The 16256-nt window shown below is 41.3% G+C and overlaps 1 protein-coding gene across 2 annotated transcripts in view; it reads left to right on the top strand.

The window, feature by feature from the left end:
- The window catches only part of LOC308084574 (F-actin-uncapping protein LRRC16A-like), a 91373-nt gene that overhangs the window by 36920 nt on the left and 38197 nt on the right, over positions 1–16256 (top strand). For both annotated transcript variants that reach the window (XM_080427286.1, XM_080427285.1), the window contains exons 4-13: positions 2248–2307; positions 4954–5075; positions 6395–6492; positions 6702–6772; positions 7515–7588; positions 8132–8207; positions 11648–11736; positions 12025–12119; positions 12876–12962; positions 15495–15598. In XM_080427286.1, coding sequence (XP_080283412.1) covers positions 2248–2307; positions 4954–5075; positions 6395–6492; positions 6702–6772; positions 7515–7588; positions 8132–8207; positions 11648–11736; positions 12025–12119; positions 12876–12962; positions 15495–15598 — 876 coding nt within the window. The remainder of the gene's footprint in view (positions 1–2247; positions 2308–4953; positions 5076–6394; positions 6493–6701; positions 6773–7514; positions 7589–8131; positions 8208–11647; positions 11737–12024; positions 12120–12875; positions 12963–15494; positions 15599–16256) is intronic.

The following is a 16256-nucleotide window of genomic DNA, read 5'->3' as shown; positions in this document are numbered from 1 at the left end:
TCAATCGAAAATGTATTGATTCAATACATTTATTGATTGGTATTGGAGTATTGGGATTGATGCTGTGGCTGAATTTGATGTTGAAGTATTTGTCTTGTTTTAGCCTCAGACTATGAATAATGTCCAAAGATCGCCGATCTACAAGCTCACAACGTTCGAACGAACTTTGTAGATCGACTATTTTCAGCATGCGACACCGGCGTGCAACAAAGTATACACCAGGCTTTAGCATTCATTGCGAACGCGGGAGGTGTGGAGCTTACCAAGTGGAGCTTACTATGTAACCCTGCTTGGGTTGTGTCTCTGTGTCTCTGTGTCTCCGTGTGCACTGCCTGTGTGCACTGCCTGTGTGCAGCTCCTCTGAGATAAGTAAATGTCCAATTTAGACGTACCATACATCAAATGAAAGGTCTTTGAAAACTGAACACACCTGTCAAGGTTGTGTTTAAGCCCCCTTCCCCCGGAAGCCACGCCCCGGAGAAGGCTCCTAAAAACTCCCCATTGAAACCCCATGTTAAATGAAAAGTGCCCGAATCGCTCCCAAACTTTTTCTACCCCCCCTAAGTGGGGGTCTACGAACAAATACATCGGGCTCGGATTTTGGCTCCGCCCCCCGGAAGTGGGTGAAACAGGCACTTCAAACACTTTGTTGAATTGTTCAAAAACATTCCAAGTTTATTTTTTGTGAATTTGTATTTTTCTAAGATGCTCCTTTTAACACAGATTTTTTTTTTTTTTTAATTTAATTTTTTTATTGGTTACTTTTTTTTAAATATTTGTTTTCATTCTTTTTTTTCTTTTTTTGCGTTCGCTTACCGCGTTCGCGCGTCTTACTTGTGTACTCACACAGATGTTAATGTCTTCAGTGTATGAGTCAGCATTCATGTGCTCTGCTCACAGATGTGAATGTTTTCAGTGTATGAGTCAGCATTCATGTGCTCTTGAGTCTGCACACAGATGTTGAGGAATGAGAAACTACTGGATCTCTTCTCAACCTGTTAATTATAGAACAGGCCTATTTTTATTCTCCGTGCACTCAGACACACATTCAATCTTCTAGACCAGAGGTGCCCAAACCATTGCCATTTTGGTTTGGCCCACAGGGTTGGTGCAGAATATTTAGAGATCATTTAGAGTAGGTTAAACATATAAACAAGAAATTACACGGTCATATATATACATATATATATGCTCGCAGCAAGCTAAACCCCTTGAAAAGTACTGTCAACTACACTGTTTCAGAGACATAGCGAAAAAAAGTCCCATAACCATTTTCTCCACCGAACATGGCCAGCATAGCATTCTGACTAAACACACTATGTCATACATGTGTTTAGTAATGTACTTTTGCGTTCTATCGTTAAATAAAACCACATCTGCCAGACTGTGATCCTGTCCGCACTAAACGCTTAACAAGATGGCTGCTTCTGCAAAACGGACCTAGCCCTTTGATTGGCTGGCCGAGTAAGGAACAGTGCCACAGATTTACCATAGAGATATATACAGCGGCCGAACGCTACGTAGTTGTTTAGATGCCATATTCTGAGTGGACATGGGATGCCATTGGCGAGCCCTCATTGGCCTTTTACCAAGGCCAGCCAATGAGGAAAAAGTGATGAGAAAGTGACGACTAGTTGCAGGCTCTGTTCACTGATCAGCTATGGTGAACTGATGAAAAACAAGATTTATATATTTGTCATGCTTATACAGTGTATTTGGGCCCACAGCTTACTGGTGAGGTTACATTTTGGCCCACAGAACTTTGGGCACGCACACGCACGCACACACGCACGCACACACTGATAATAACCTCCTGCATTTTTGTAATTCTTGTTTGTGATAAGTGTACCTTGACTTATACTGTACCTCATATCTACTGTACGTCCAGGATTCTTCCCAAGGCTGTAGACATTAAGTACATTCTCTGTAAGGTTTCTGTACAGATGGTTTTTCAGTCTAGTTCAGACCTCAAATATTTCTGCTATTGTTATGAGTGTTCAAGGTTATAAAAACTATGGTGAATGTGATGAGATTAAACTCCTTTTGCAGCCTGTGTTTTCCCCTGTTGAAGTCTTTTCTGAAAAAAAGGCATGTGAAACATTTTTGCCCTTGATCCATAGTTTAAGAAACTAGAGCATTCGCATACTTCCACAAAATACACTTGAGAGTATTCACTATTCAGTATGCCAGGAATCTGATTGTATTTGACTGCATGTGTGAATAGGATTTTTGTTCTGTTTTTCTTAGGTGGAGCACTCGTTTAACTATTTGGAGATCCAGGCGGTCATGTGTAACAAACCCACACAGGTACAGAATGATTTTGTTTTAGATTACTAAAACATCTACTGTATCTTTTTAGTTAGATTCTTCATGTTAACATTTTCTCATTTTTTAGTTGTTTATCACTCTCCTGGCTAGGTTCTTGACAATTAATGTTATTGTAAACGCATGTAGACATAACAGTGTCACAGCTGGACTTCTATACTGTATAAGGAGTCCAGAAAGCAGCCATGAAATAAGCACATGCCACTGCTAAAAACCCTGGCATGAAAACCCACCTTGTACTGGAGGGTTTATTCAAGAAGACAGAAAAGTCATAAATATTCCAGAGCTCTAGTATGATCCTTTAAGAATCTGTCTCATAAAAAATAAATAAAATAAACTTAAGACCGCTCTGGGTTCAGATTAGCTTTCTTTCCTACAGTGAACCATACCTGGTTTATTGACCGCAGGTGGCTGGCTGTCAGTCAACATAATCCATCTGTCAAAGATGATAATCCAACTTCCCCACAGTTCAACCTCTTTCATACTAATTCAAGAGATGTCAGTCCTCTTAATATCACCTGCTATGCAGAAGAGTCTTGTGGTCTCCCATTTTTTAATAAGGATGAGTTAGTATTAAGATTAGCCTATACTGGAAGTAGATCTTTATGCACATGATAGTAGAGGAAGCTACAAATGTTCAGTGGCATCTTGTGAACAAGATGCCACTGAACATTTGTACAGATGGATTTGTCCAGATGGAACTTTGGTCAGATTGATGGATGGAGAACAGTTTTACTAACTTATTTAGCTGTTAGATGACTCATTTATTTGAAAACAAAAATAATGGATCTCTGTTAATTATAAAATATGAGGGTGGCTTCTGATTGAAGCTAGAATGAATCGAGGTGTTATTATTGTCTATCATCTATCTGTTGCTTCTGCCTTGCGTTCATTTGTGTGCTAAAAGTGTGATTTTTGAGAACCGTTTCATCATACAATAAGAGTGAATGGAATCGCTGCTTCCGGTTTCCTGGTTACAGAGCACAGAAGCAACAGTTAAAGATGATGGATATTTGGGCTTACATATAATATACATATATATATAATTCACAGGTAGCTAAACAACCCAGGGTTCTGCCAAACGTTCAACATCTTGTTTTCATGCAGCGTTTCTCAACCTCTATTTCTGGCTCAGGGCCCACTTGAAAATCTCAAAAGCCATCTGACCACTTAACTCTATAAACGCCATTGACTCGAAAACGCGTCAATAACTACTTAATCCACCCACGCCATTGACGCGTTTGACGCGTTGGATTTGCGTTCATTGTTTAATCTCTGATCGCGCTATGCTGCTTAAAATTCAATGTTATTCTCGAGTTCCACTTACTTCACCCATATCTGCATCCGGTTTCATGTCCTGGGTTCCGTTTCCGTTTTTTGATTATTTTCCCCCGGTCATTTCGTCCAAAATAGGTAAACAAACGGTTTTTCACACGGTATGACGGACAAACGGACAGTTTCTCTTCTATAATCTATGGTCTGGGTGACGATCAGTCATCGCCGTCGTGTATCACAACGTAATTTTGACGATCAAAACAATCTGGGAGGACGTCACATCCGTTTTCATGGTTTTCCCTGTCTAATCGCTCAAGAAGGGTGAGAGAGACACCAGGAGCTGATCAAGCTATCATGTGCTGCTCTCTGGTGGCGGATTTGTGCGGCGTCTTTAAAAAACAGTCTGATCAATTATTTTCATGAAAATTTTCAAAATATAAAAATAAAAAAAACACGAAAATTGTAGTACTTTATGTACTTTATGAAAATACTCTGGCAGTCAAACGGCAGCCTACCAGCTGCCCTGTTAACACATTGACCGCCGGGCCCGTAGTTCTACGGGCCGTTAAATCCAACGGTTAAGCGCCGATCCCGTAGCCTACGGGCTGTGGTGCTTTTTCCTTTTTTTCGAATTTTTTTTTTTTTTTCAATTTTCTAGGGGGACCATTTTCAGTGTAACACCACCCGAAGTAGACCGGAAGTGCGATCCCGTTTTTTGTTTCCCGTCTGCCTCCATTCTAAGTCGTACACAAAAAGCCCTGTAAACCTGAAACCATGAAATGTAGTTTTTCATCCTCGCATTTCCCATGTTAACATAAACGGTCAGAACTCAAACATGGCGGCTCCGTTTGACACGTGGTTTGGACTGGTACACGCAGGGAGATGTCGCCGATGTAAACAGACAGTGTACGGCTCAATCTTAAGGATTTTAACAAGATCTATGGCGACGTGAAAAAAACAAAAAACAACAAAAAACGTTGGCACTGGTGAGTACATTATGAGATTAACCTCTGGCGGTCAATGTGTTAAGTGGTCAGATGGGTGGGCCGCATGCATTTTCATTTATTTATTTATTTATTTCAATGATCAATCAATCGATTGTGTTCCGGCTTGGATCAGTGGAACCAACTTAGTATACTTATCGTTATCACAAAACTATTTTTTTCAAGATTTTAAAGAAAAAATACTTATTTTTACATTTTGTTTTAAGTATTAATGTTATATTATCATTAAAATCTTAGTGCTTTGCCAATTATTTGGGGGCCAGTTTGCAATAACCTCGTAGACCACAAGTTGAGAGTCACTGTTTTAATGTTGTAGCGAGCCGCTGAGAATGTCTCTTGTCTCTTCTAGCTTTCCATAGAGTATGAGCGTGGCTCCTTCTCTCTGAGGCTTCTCTCCACAGAGGAGGTGAATGAAGTGGTCACTCACATAGGAAACTGTCTGCTCAGGATATGTCCTGGACTCCCACCTAGGTGAGTTCACTGTGTGTGTGTGTGTGTGTGTGTGTGTGTGTGTGTGTGTGTGTCTCTGGGTGTGTGGTTTACAGCCAAGGCGATACAATATTCAAGATTTTTATTGTTACAGAGTACACAAGAGAAACATTCCTTGGTTTTGGTTCCTCATAGTAGAAGCAACAACACAATAATAAAGAATAGAAACGTCAGTAAGGTTGCGTGGGTGAAATAGGCTCACTCTCTCTCCCTATCACTCTTTCCGTCCCCCTCCCTCCCTCTCTCCCTCCCCCTCCCTCCCTCTCTCCCCCTCCCTCCCTCCCTCCCCCTCCCTCCCTCCCTCTCTCCCCCTCCCTCCCTCTCTCCCTCCCTCTCTCCCCCCTCTCTGTCTCGCTGGTCAAGCTCTCCCCTTCTCTCCCTTCTCTCCCTCTCGTCTCAGCGATTTGCACTGACATTAACCGTTGCCTAATGTTAATGCCGATTTGCGCTGACATTAACCGTTACAACTGTGATTTGCTCTGACATCGGGCATGTCCAGTCCATATATGAGTGTATTTGCTGATCTGCGCTGACTTCAAGCATGTCCAGTCTATATATGAGCATAATAATTATGCCCATAATGCAAGTGTACACATGCAAGTGTACACATGCATGGCATCAGCGCAAATTGGCGTAATTATTATGCCAATTTGCACTGATGCCATGCATGTGTACACGCTTGATATGCATGTGTACACGCAAGTCTGTATGCCCGCCACAGACAGACAAACAGACAGACACTGCTGCAACTTGAACTTGAATGAAACTATACAAATATACTGTAATTTCGGCATTATAGGCACCTTGTAGTTGAGTATGCGATAACAGAAGAAGAAGATGCATCATCTGAACTGGTCTAGATGATATCAATTACATTAATATATTATATAATCTCATAATGTGCATACATTTTAACCAGGGTTGACTGTACAGTACCTACAATATAGCAGTTGAGTGTATACTACGGGTATCCTAAACAATAGGTGTGAAAGTGAAACTGTGATCAAAGATGTGAAACGGCAATTTCTGTGAGAACTGGAAGTACAGATCTGAAATGCAGAAATAAATATTCACTGAAAGACATAAAAATCTCAACAAACACTGCTTTGTGCCTCACCACTCTTGTTTGCATCAGAGCATATTGAGAAGTCAGACATTATCGGGAAAGGTTAACCACACTAACCCTGGCATTGATATTTTGTGCTTGTATAAACTCGCAACGCGTCAGATTAATTTGTATTTATTTTCTAAATAGGGCTTAAATGGATAAATTAAATAGTATTATCTATTTTTTGTCTCAGTAAAGTGATGAAGAAGCTGTGTATGGAACCCCCTGACAGACTGACATCTCTACAAACGCTATGGGAGAATAACAAATCTGCTGAACCAGGACCCTGTGGTATGTGTGTATTCTGTACCGTATGTGTGCGTCTCTGTTTGAATGCGTGTGTGCGTGCTTGCATATAAATGTGGTGTGTTTTTTGAGTACTCTGTTACGAGACCATAGTATGTTTTGCATTCACAGTACAATCTCTTTCTTTTCTCTTTGTCTCTCCCCTCTTCCCCTCTCCTGCCTTCACTCCCATCCTCCCTCCCCCTTGTGTCTAGGTGGGTTTTCTCAGATGTACAGGTGTGTGTGTGACTGGCTGGGCTTGCCTTCCAGAGAAGAGGTGCAGTGGGTCAGTACCGTTCATATAGATACAGTATACTGTATAATTACGTCTATGAATAGTTGGTGTTGTTGAAATGGTGCGGGATGTTCCTGCACTGGTTCAACTGGTTCCATTGCTATTCCTTGAACATGTTGAGAATGACAGTGAAGGGCTCTCGGGTGGCACAGTGGTATGCTAAAGTAGCTGCCCACCTCGGAGTCTGGGCGTTAGAATCCACCGTGGTGCATCTGGCTTTGTTGAACATCTATGAACACAATTGGCTCGTGTTTGGAGAGGGAAGCTGGGAGGTATTTGATATTTTTGTCTACACGTATTCCTACGGGCTTGGGCAGCACCTGTGAGCAGGGACTATTGGGCGAGAGGAGTAGGACGAAGGCTCTACGTCCTCCCGGTGGCACGTGAGCTGGTAGTAGAATACAACAGCAGTATACAATGCGCAGAAATATGTGTGGTGGAGGAATCAATTGTCATAACGACTAAATTGGGGAGAAAAACAGGGTAAGAAGAAAAGATAATGACACTGAAAAAGCATAATTCCATTAATGGGATAACTGACTGTCATGATATGTACAATAATCCTCTTATGTCTGTGTTTAAGACTTGATCATTATTATTGTTGATCAGTCAGTTGTGTTTTTGCACTAGTGGGAATCATTTGTTCTAATAAAGCGTTTATCTAAAGTCTTGTTTTGTATAACAGAGACACAGAGGTTTTGTTAACGGTCTATGTATGAATGCTCTTTTCCAGGACGTGGACACCATCTATCTGACGCAAGATTCCAGAGAACTAAACCTACAGGACTTCAGCCATCTGGAGAACAGGTGGGTGTTGAGCTTATATCTAGTCGTATGACAGGTGGGTTATAATGCATGTGCAAACACAGAAAAAACATGAATTAATAAACACTGTCTGGGATCTGCAGAAGCCTTGTATCTCCACAAAGCTCTGCTTTTCAGGAACTGAGAAAGAGTTTAACCAAGGGACATCCTTGAACCTTGAACCGTGTAATGTGTTATCAATAGTATGGCTTGTTGGCCCAGAGCAGAGTTTTCAGAGTGTGAGACAGCAGGCCTCCCTTGAGCCAAGGGTTAGCCAACCGAAGGTCTCTTCCTCATAAAAATAATAGTTTGCTACGCCATAATGAGTTGTACCACCACCAAGTTTAAATTTACGCACGCATGCTGTTACACATGAATGAGCCCCAGAGCACAATAACAGAGTCGTAAAATAAGTAGAATACAAAAGTAAGAAGTGTTCCTCGTTAATTATATGATGCATGCAGTATAATAAGTTACCTACATCTTACCTACAGAGAAAGATATTGATAACTATGAAATATTCTCTCCTCGTCCGTCAATCTTCAGAGATCTAGTGGCCATAATAGCGGTCCTGGAGTTTAACCAGTGGTTCAACAAGCTCTCCACCAAAGACTTCAAACTGGTCAGTTCACACCCTACATCACACATCCAGCACCACCCTCTATTCTCTATCCCTCCCTTTTCTGGTCCAGGCACTCAACATATCCATCCAGTTTGGGAGAACCTGTCACTTTAGCAACCTCCACTCTCATGCATCTGTATTAATGGCATTTCAGCATGTCTGCCTGCAACCCTCTCTCAACTTGAAAATGTTCCCCCTCTGTCTGTCTGTCTGTCCTGGATCAGACCAATGTTCCTGTGTGATAAGCCTGTTAATCCTAGCTAGACAATAAGGCTCAATTACTCAAGCTTTCGCTCCCCGGAGCTCCCTATTACTAACTCTGTGTCCCAACACTTCCCGCAGTCTCACCAATTACCATACACAGCTCCCACAGTCCCAACAATTATCACACATCTCCATCACAGCTAGCCAAATGGGATTTATATTTCTGGTGTCCTAAATTTTAAAACAACCCTGTGTCCATCCAATGTGCGTTATCCGGGATTAGTTTTAATATATAAAAAATAGAGCCCAAGGCTTGTGCATATGTCTGTCTGTCTGTCTGTCTGTCTGTCTGTCTGTCTGTCTGTCTGTCTGTCTGTGTTTATGTGGGTGTTTTTGCTAATGTCCTGTAGTGTACAGCCATGCTTTGTTTTCGGGATAGGTTGCTATAGTTACCACCACTGTGTATCATTTAAATGGATAGAATTAATGAGTGTGTGTGTGTTTTATTTGGTAATAGAGCAAAATAACACCGTTGGGTGTTTTCAAGGAAACGTCCACATCCAACATTCCTTTTTAATGTGGTGATACTGTAAATGGACTGGTCTTCGAGACATGTTAAGTACAATGTGGTTTGGGTCATGCTTGAAGCCTTGAACCCCCAGAGTCATTGGTGGGGGAAGAAGGGGAAATATAAACGGGTAAAGATGAGGGGAATGGTGAGAGTGGTCAACACAGTGACACAAAGGAATCAAAAGGAACAGAGAGAGGGAGACAGAATTAAAGGGGAGCTGTTGCGCGAAGACGGCATGAGAGATTAACAAGAAGTTCGGTAATGAGAGGTTAGACTGAAAGAGATCTAGAGAAGGGAGATGGACTGACAAGGAGCCACATGCAACTTGAGAGACTTTTCACCACAGTTTTTTGGGTGACAGCAGCCAATCATATTCTCATATACTATAAGTCCTGACTATAGATAGAATAAGCACCCTTTATCTGTGTTCACCGCCACCTACTTTGCTGGGGGACCCGATAATCCTTATTGCAATGGATACCATAACCAACTCATCTTCGTCTCGAACAAACACATCTGAGAGGCCCCCATGGATTGATTACTTCCTCTTCTGTGTTTGGCAAAGAAGCACAGCGCTGCTATGAATGGAAATCATAGTATAACTATATATCAATTTTTATGGTCCTGACTGGGGAACAATTACCCCTCAATGACCTCAACCTGGTTGTTGCAGCTAACAGCATCTCTTGGTCTAATCGATCATCAGAACGTGGAATCGTTGTACTGTATGGCTTTAAGTGGTGTGAATGAATGTAGAGGAAGGACAGAAATAACAGTGAGGGGTCAGAAAGGCTACAGACTGCAGACAAAGATTTAGATATGAATAGGTAGAATAATGAACACAACTGGTTGAAATGACAGTGTAACCCTTTCAATCAGATGATCAGAGACCACACACTCTCTCAAATAGCACAGGCTATCGATGCAAAGGGTTCGGGTAATCAGTCTGTTTGCGTTTCAATCTGAGATCAAGATGCTTGGATGAAGATGAGGAAGGAGGAGTTTTGGAGATGATATGAGAACAGGAGGCTGGAAAACAAGAGGACAGCGGAGAACAGAAGACATGTTTTGCATTACTCGATATCATGCTATTTTACATAAATATGTGTGTGTGTGTGTGTGTGACTGAGAGAGCACATTATAATCCAGCAGAACAAGGAGGGAGGAAGGATCACAGTAGCATTGTAAGGCAAAGCTGGTGTAAAATGAGTGACAGTACACACCATGTCACTGTGCTGTCCTCAATGTTATTATGACTCTTGTGGAATATACAAGCTTCTTTGTGTGCTCTGTCTCGCTCTCTTTCTCTCTCCCTCTGTCTTTATCTTTCCCTTTCTCTCCCTCATACTTTCTCTATCTCTCCTCACCCACTCCTGGAATGCCATGACCCAGTATCCACTTCTTTCTCCCCATTTCTTCCTCCACTATCTGCTTTTTTCACCTCTTCCCTTTCTCCCACCACTTCATAGTTTCTGTTTCCCAGTAACAACATGGGAACAACAGCCTTCATTGTCCCTCCCTCCCTTCTGGTCTCTGTTTATCTCTATAATTATTTCTATCTATCTCTCTGTCTGTCTCTCTGTCTCTGTCTCTGTCTCTCTCTCTCCCTCTCAGTCCTCCTCCTATCCCTCATGGCATTTCTTCATTTTCATACTTCCGTCTCTTTCATTCCATCCTTTCTCTTTTCCTGTTCTTCTCTTTGGTCTCTCTCTTTCTCCCTGTTCTTCTCTATCTCTCTCCTTACTTTCTCATTCTCCCCTCTCCCCCCCTTCGCTCTCTCACTGCAGATAACAATGTCACCAGTGTTTGGCTACTCTGAGGCTGCTGGCAGAAAGTAAAAGGCCTCTATGGCAGGAATGTCAATTACTTGGAATAACAGGACGAGCTTACTGAGCAAAATGCTGTTATTGTGATGAAAAATTGTTGTTGTATGAAGCGGGCACAGAATGACACATTTACACTCCCACTGTGAGACTGTGTGTGTGCGTGCGTGCATGTGTTCACTCACTGAAAATCAGCCACATTAGTGGGTCAGTGAAGAGCTAGGTAGGGAATGGTGGTAGTTGTTGAATTCCTAAATTGGGTGCATGGTACATGACAGTATCATGTCACGCAATTATAGACTTTATGGGGGATAAGCTCCATCTTTCCAATAATATATTTAGTTTTTTGTTGTTGTTTTTTTTTAGTTTTCAGGAAAGGTGCTTCTTAAAGGAGAGCTTTAATGTGAATCCCATTGCTCTGTTGCGACATAACACTTACCAATGAATTCTGTGTCAAGAGCTCACACTGGAAAATCGTCGCCAGCTTACATGCTAAAAATACTCATTGAAATAGGATAGATTAGAACAGTAGGATTCATGTTAAATATAAGCTAAGTATTATTGGTATTTAAGCAGAAGTGATGTATGATTGTCAATAGATCTGTACTGTTTGTAGCTCTGTGTTTACTGGCAGCATCTTTGCATAAAGCGTCCCGGCTCATAACATCTGTCACACGCCATCGCCTCCAGTCTGTCACTCACCACTGTGTGCTTTCTAGTAAAGCATGAATACAAAAAACATATTCCAAATAGTTTTTTCAACTGTGTGTGTGTGTGTGTGTGTGTGTGTGTGTGTGTGTGTGTGTGTGTGTGTGTCCGTGTCCGTGTCCGTGTCCGTCCAGTCTGCAGATGTGTGTGAGCAGATCCTACGGGTGGTGTCTCGATCCAGTCGCCTGGAAGAGTTGGTTCTGGACAATGCAGGACTCAAAATGTGAGAATTTCATCTTACTTTAGTTAGCTATTATATTTATGTACTGATGCTAATGCTACCATTGAACTTCATCTTGTCAATAATGATAGACAATGAATATACTGTATATTCAGAGGGGAGAGGACGTTGGTTTGGCCTCTATCTTTTCACACCCATAGTTTAAATGTTTGGGGTTGCTCAAACTGTTAGACATGGAGTGGAATGTCAATGGAGTGGAAACGAAAATATTAGGGTTATTGTTGAATCTTCATCCTTTTCATCTCTCCCTTGCTTCCTCACTTTTCCCAGTGACTTTGCTCAGAAGCTAGCTGCTGCCCTGGCCCATAATCCTAGCTCAGGACTCACCACCATCAACCTTGCTAACAACCCACTGGAGGACAGAGGTAAAGCATTTATGTTTTAGTTTGCTCTATTTCATGCAATCATATACAGTAGTGCCCTTAACAGTGTTTGTATATTATTCGATGCTACACTTTCCCCCACCCTATAGAGTGGCTACAGGGATGATGTCTTTTGGTAGGCCAAAGAAAACGTTACCTCCACCATTGGTTTCCATTGTATATTTTCAATGGAATTTTTGTGTTGGATTTAGGATATATTTCCAAAAATAGCTCTGTGGCAAACAAAGGCTTATGATATTAACACATTTAGTTTAAAAACGTCTAGTTCTTCACTGCCTCCTATCTACCTGGGAATTTATTTGACATACGAGTACAGTAAAATATGCAAAACTCACCACCACTCACCACAAAATGTTGTGCTACTCCTTAAGGTTTTTGTATGGTGACAAAATGTTCTAAAGAGCAGAAAATGAATGCTCTTCCATCCACACAGGCTAATCTGAGCAAGATGATGATAAAATAGACCTAAAAACTGACCTGAAACTAGAGATCTCAAGAGAGACATGCCCTCTCTCAGGACACACACTGAAGCCCAGTTCAATCACATAGCTCTGAGTGAGAGTCTCAATCTCCTTCATAGACTCATAAAGATCAATGAGGCAATGAACATTCTACGCCCTTATTGGCTGACTAAAGTGTAATTGAAAAGGGCTTTAGTGGACCCTCCTCAAGAGTATAACTGATTTGACTGTAAGAGACCTGAATACAAAATCAAACTATATTTCTTTCCTTCTGCAGGCATTTCCTCCTTGGGTGCTCAGTTTGCCAAACATCGTATTGGCCTCAAGCATTTAAACTTCTCCAAAACCTCACTATCACCCAAAGGTATCTATGACTTCTTTTTAGTATCTTTATACAGTCGCGTAACATTTTTGAATTATTGTTATAAGGTTGTTGCTATGGTAGGCGTTGCATTGGCCATTTAATTATGGGTGTTAAAGATTTAACCATTTATGTACCTAAATATGAGCAAATCACCTTCTGGACTGTTATTGGATGGTCTATAGAGTACCGGTACTTGTATTTAAGGCTAGATCGATGTTTGCTGAAACTATACAGTAGTATAAAATGGTGTGATTGTGTGATTTTGAGGTGTTTAAGATGTGTTTTCTGAGGCATCAGACTTCAATAACATTATAGCAAATAGGCTGTATCTCAATAGTGCTCACACGTAAAAAAAAATGAAAAAGAAAATGAAACGTTAACTCCAGAAGATTTTGTGTATTATAGACCACCTACAGTATATTTAGACTGTCATTGAGTTACAACAGCCACCAGTCCTCTTTGCCAATCATTGGCCTTTTGCCTTTAATGAAATGAGAATTTCTGGGGTGGTCGGTGCAGGGGTAAAGTGCCCGCCTACAATAGCTAGGGTCTAGGGGTTCGAATCCACCGCATTGCATCCGGTTTGAGAGTGTTATATGAACACAATTGGCTGTGTTCGGGGGGGAGGGAAGCCGGTGGGGAGGGTGATCTTGGTCGCTGCACATACCGTACTAATATGGGCTGGAGGCGGGGCCTGTCAGCGGTGAATGTTGAATGGGAGGAGTAGAACAGAGGAGCTACGTCCTGGGGGCTCCTCACTCGCAGGTGAGCCAGTAGGGTACAACAGCAGGGGCAACACAGAAATGAGCAGATTGGAATTAATTAGCATAATGACTAAAGGGTACAAATAATTGGCTACTTCTAATTATTTAAACAAATACAAATGGCTGGGGTTCACTGAGGCTCGTCTGACAAGGAAAACCATGATGTCCCAATGTACCTTTATCCACAGTTATTCACTCTGCAAGTGGATATGAACAATAAATGGATGGTTTAAAAAAATCCTTTTGAATCTCATCCAGCATTGCCCCTGTCAAAGAGCCAGCTAATGTCTTTTGGGAGCCACTCTAAACATTGCCCTCTCAGGCAATCAATAAAGAGCTATCATATTCCATAGTCTTGGTTCAGTGAGAGGGTTGAGCAGGCTTACACTGAGCTCTGCTGGCAGAGCTAAAGGCACAATCCATAAACCAAATGCAAACAAAACAGTTGCTGTTATAATACAAAAAAATGGGAGACTGATGACTTTTTTCCAGTGTTAGACTTTTTTAGAGAGCTTCCAGTTCAATTGAGGCTGCTGTGGATTGCTGGAGCAAATGTAAATCAATTCAAAACATATTTTGAATTGATATTTTTTACTGTGTATTTTACATTTGCATTGAACTTTAACATAAAGTGGTTGACTGATGGCACATCATGGCAGTCTGTTTTACTGTCTGTTCCCTATGTCTCCTTTCTTCACGTTATCTTTTTTCTCTCACACACTACCCTTCCCTTCCATCAGTCCGGGCTTTTCCAGTCAACTTACAGTCCTATGTCACCTAAATCTCTTTTGTCTAGTACTAAATCCTATCTTATCAGTAGTAGAAAGTCTGAATCCAGGCTTACCAAAAGGTGAGAGGTCACTGTCTGTCTTGGGGCAGGATGTAGCACCACACAGTCGATCCCTGCAACCCTCTGACAAATGTAATGACTGTTGTTTGTCAGTGTGGACTTGAACTGTGGATGCCCCAAGTACTGACTTAATTAAGTCTGACCACACACACACACACGCACACACTCACGGACAAATATGGACAAATATACACATACATACAATGTGAACACATGCATGCATACTCTCAACACGTGCATGCACTCACAGACACTTATGCACTCCTTGAGTCCTTGATATAATTAGCACAGCCTAAAGTATAACGTTGTCCCTCTCAGAATACTGGCACACAAATCAACAGTGACGCAATGCTGGGAAGAGAACAGAACGGAATTGAATCAACATGTAATTAAAGTATAATAAATCCAGTAAAGGAATGAATATTTTTGCAAAACTAAACAAATCCAAAACATTGTAAACAGCAATATAAAAGGTGATACAATTGTATATTGGTCTGTAATTTATTTAGTCAATTCTCTACTCAGCAACTTTCTAATTGTTTTTGTATATTTTCCTCCTACATACCGATAATTCCTTATGAAAAACACATGACTCAATACACAAACATGCCTCTGCGCATAAGGAAGTGATCTCACTTGTCAGCATTCACTTTCTTTCCAATCTCAAATATTCTTTCCTGTCATCCCTGTCCTTTATTTCCTCTGCTATTTCCTTCTGTACGCTGTGAAAACATAGTACAGATTGTGGATGTGTGTGTCTGTGTATGTTTCATTCTTGGAAAGACTTTGTACCACTCGATCTCAGATCTGATGTAGGGTTTATCTTGTGTGTTCACTGGTACAAAGCTTTTGCTGATCACAGAGTATTACTCTGCTGTGTGTGTGTGTGTGTGTGTGTGTGTGTGGGGGATGTTATAGGGGTGAACAGCCTTTGCCAGTCACTGAGTGCCAACCCATCTATCCCCAGCAGCCTGGCCCATCTGGACCTCTCAGGGAATGTCCTCCGAGGAGACGACATGCAGGTACACGCACACACACAGACAAAAAGATGGCAATAATATGCACACCATTTAGAAAAAGGTATTGTCACTATGGCTCTGACCCTTGTAATCCTTAGATTACTGGAATTAACAGCAACCAATTCTGGGAATTTAAGGTCATTCTACTGCTGTTGTGTTCATTGTTTAAGTAGCCTATAAGAGCATCAACTAAATGTAAACACACATGAAACCATGTACACACACGCACGCACACAGGCACACACACACACACACACACACACACACACACACACACACACACACACACACACACACACACACACACACACACACTTCTCACTCCTGTCAAATCCAAATTACTTACGTAGCATGTGAGCCTGGAGGCTGCATCTAGGGCACTGTTCAGTTAATAGGAGGTAGTAATTAAATATAAATACATTTATTTTTATCACATGGAATTCCTGAGTTTAGACTTCTTTGTTAATCCATAACACAATATGTTTTATTGTGTCCTAATAGAAGATAATACCAAATATTTAGAACATCTGCCCCCATTTTAAACATTTTCATGTTCTACTACAACAATGAATGGCTCAATTTTCCTGATGGGAATTACACCTACTTCACCACCAAACCATGCAATTTTGCCATGCTCTATCTCACAAAAAAAATCTAAATA

Source organism: Gymnoscopelus braueri, assembly GCF_963280865.1.
Source record: "Gymnoscopelus braueri genome assembly, chromosome: 4".
NCBI classification, from domain to species: Eukaryota; Metazoa; Chordata; class Actinopteri; order Myctophiformes; family Myctophidae; genus Gymnoscopelus; species Gymnoscopelus braueri.
Note: the sequence above shows the minus strand (reverse complement) of the source record. Positions and strands in the feature narration are given on the sequence as shown.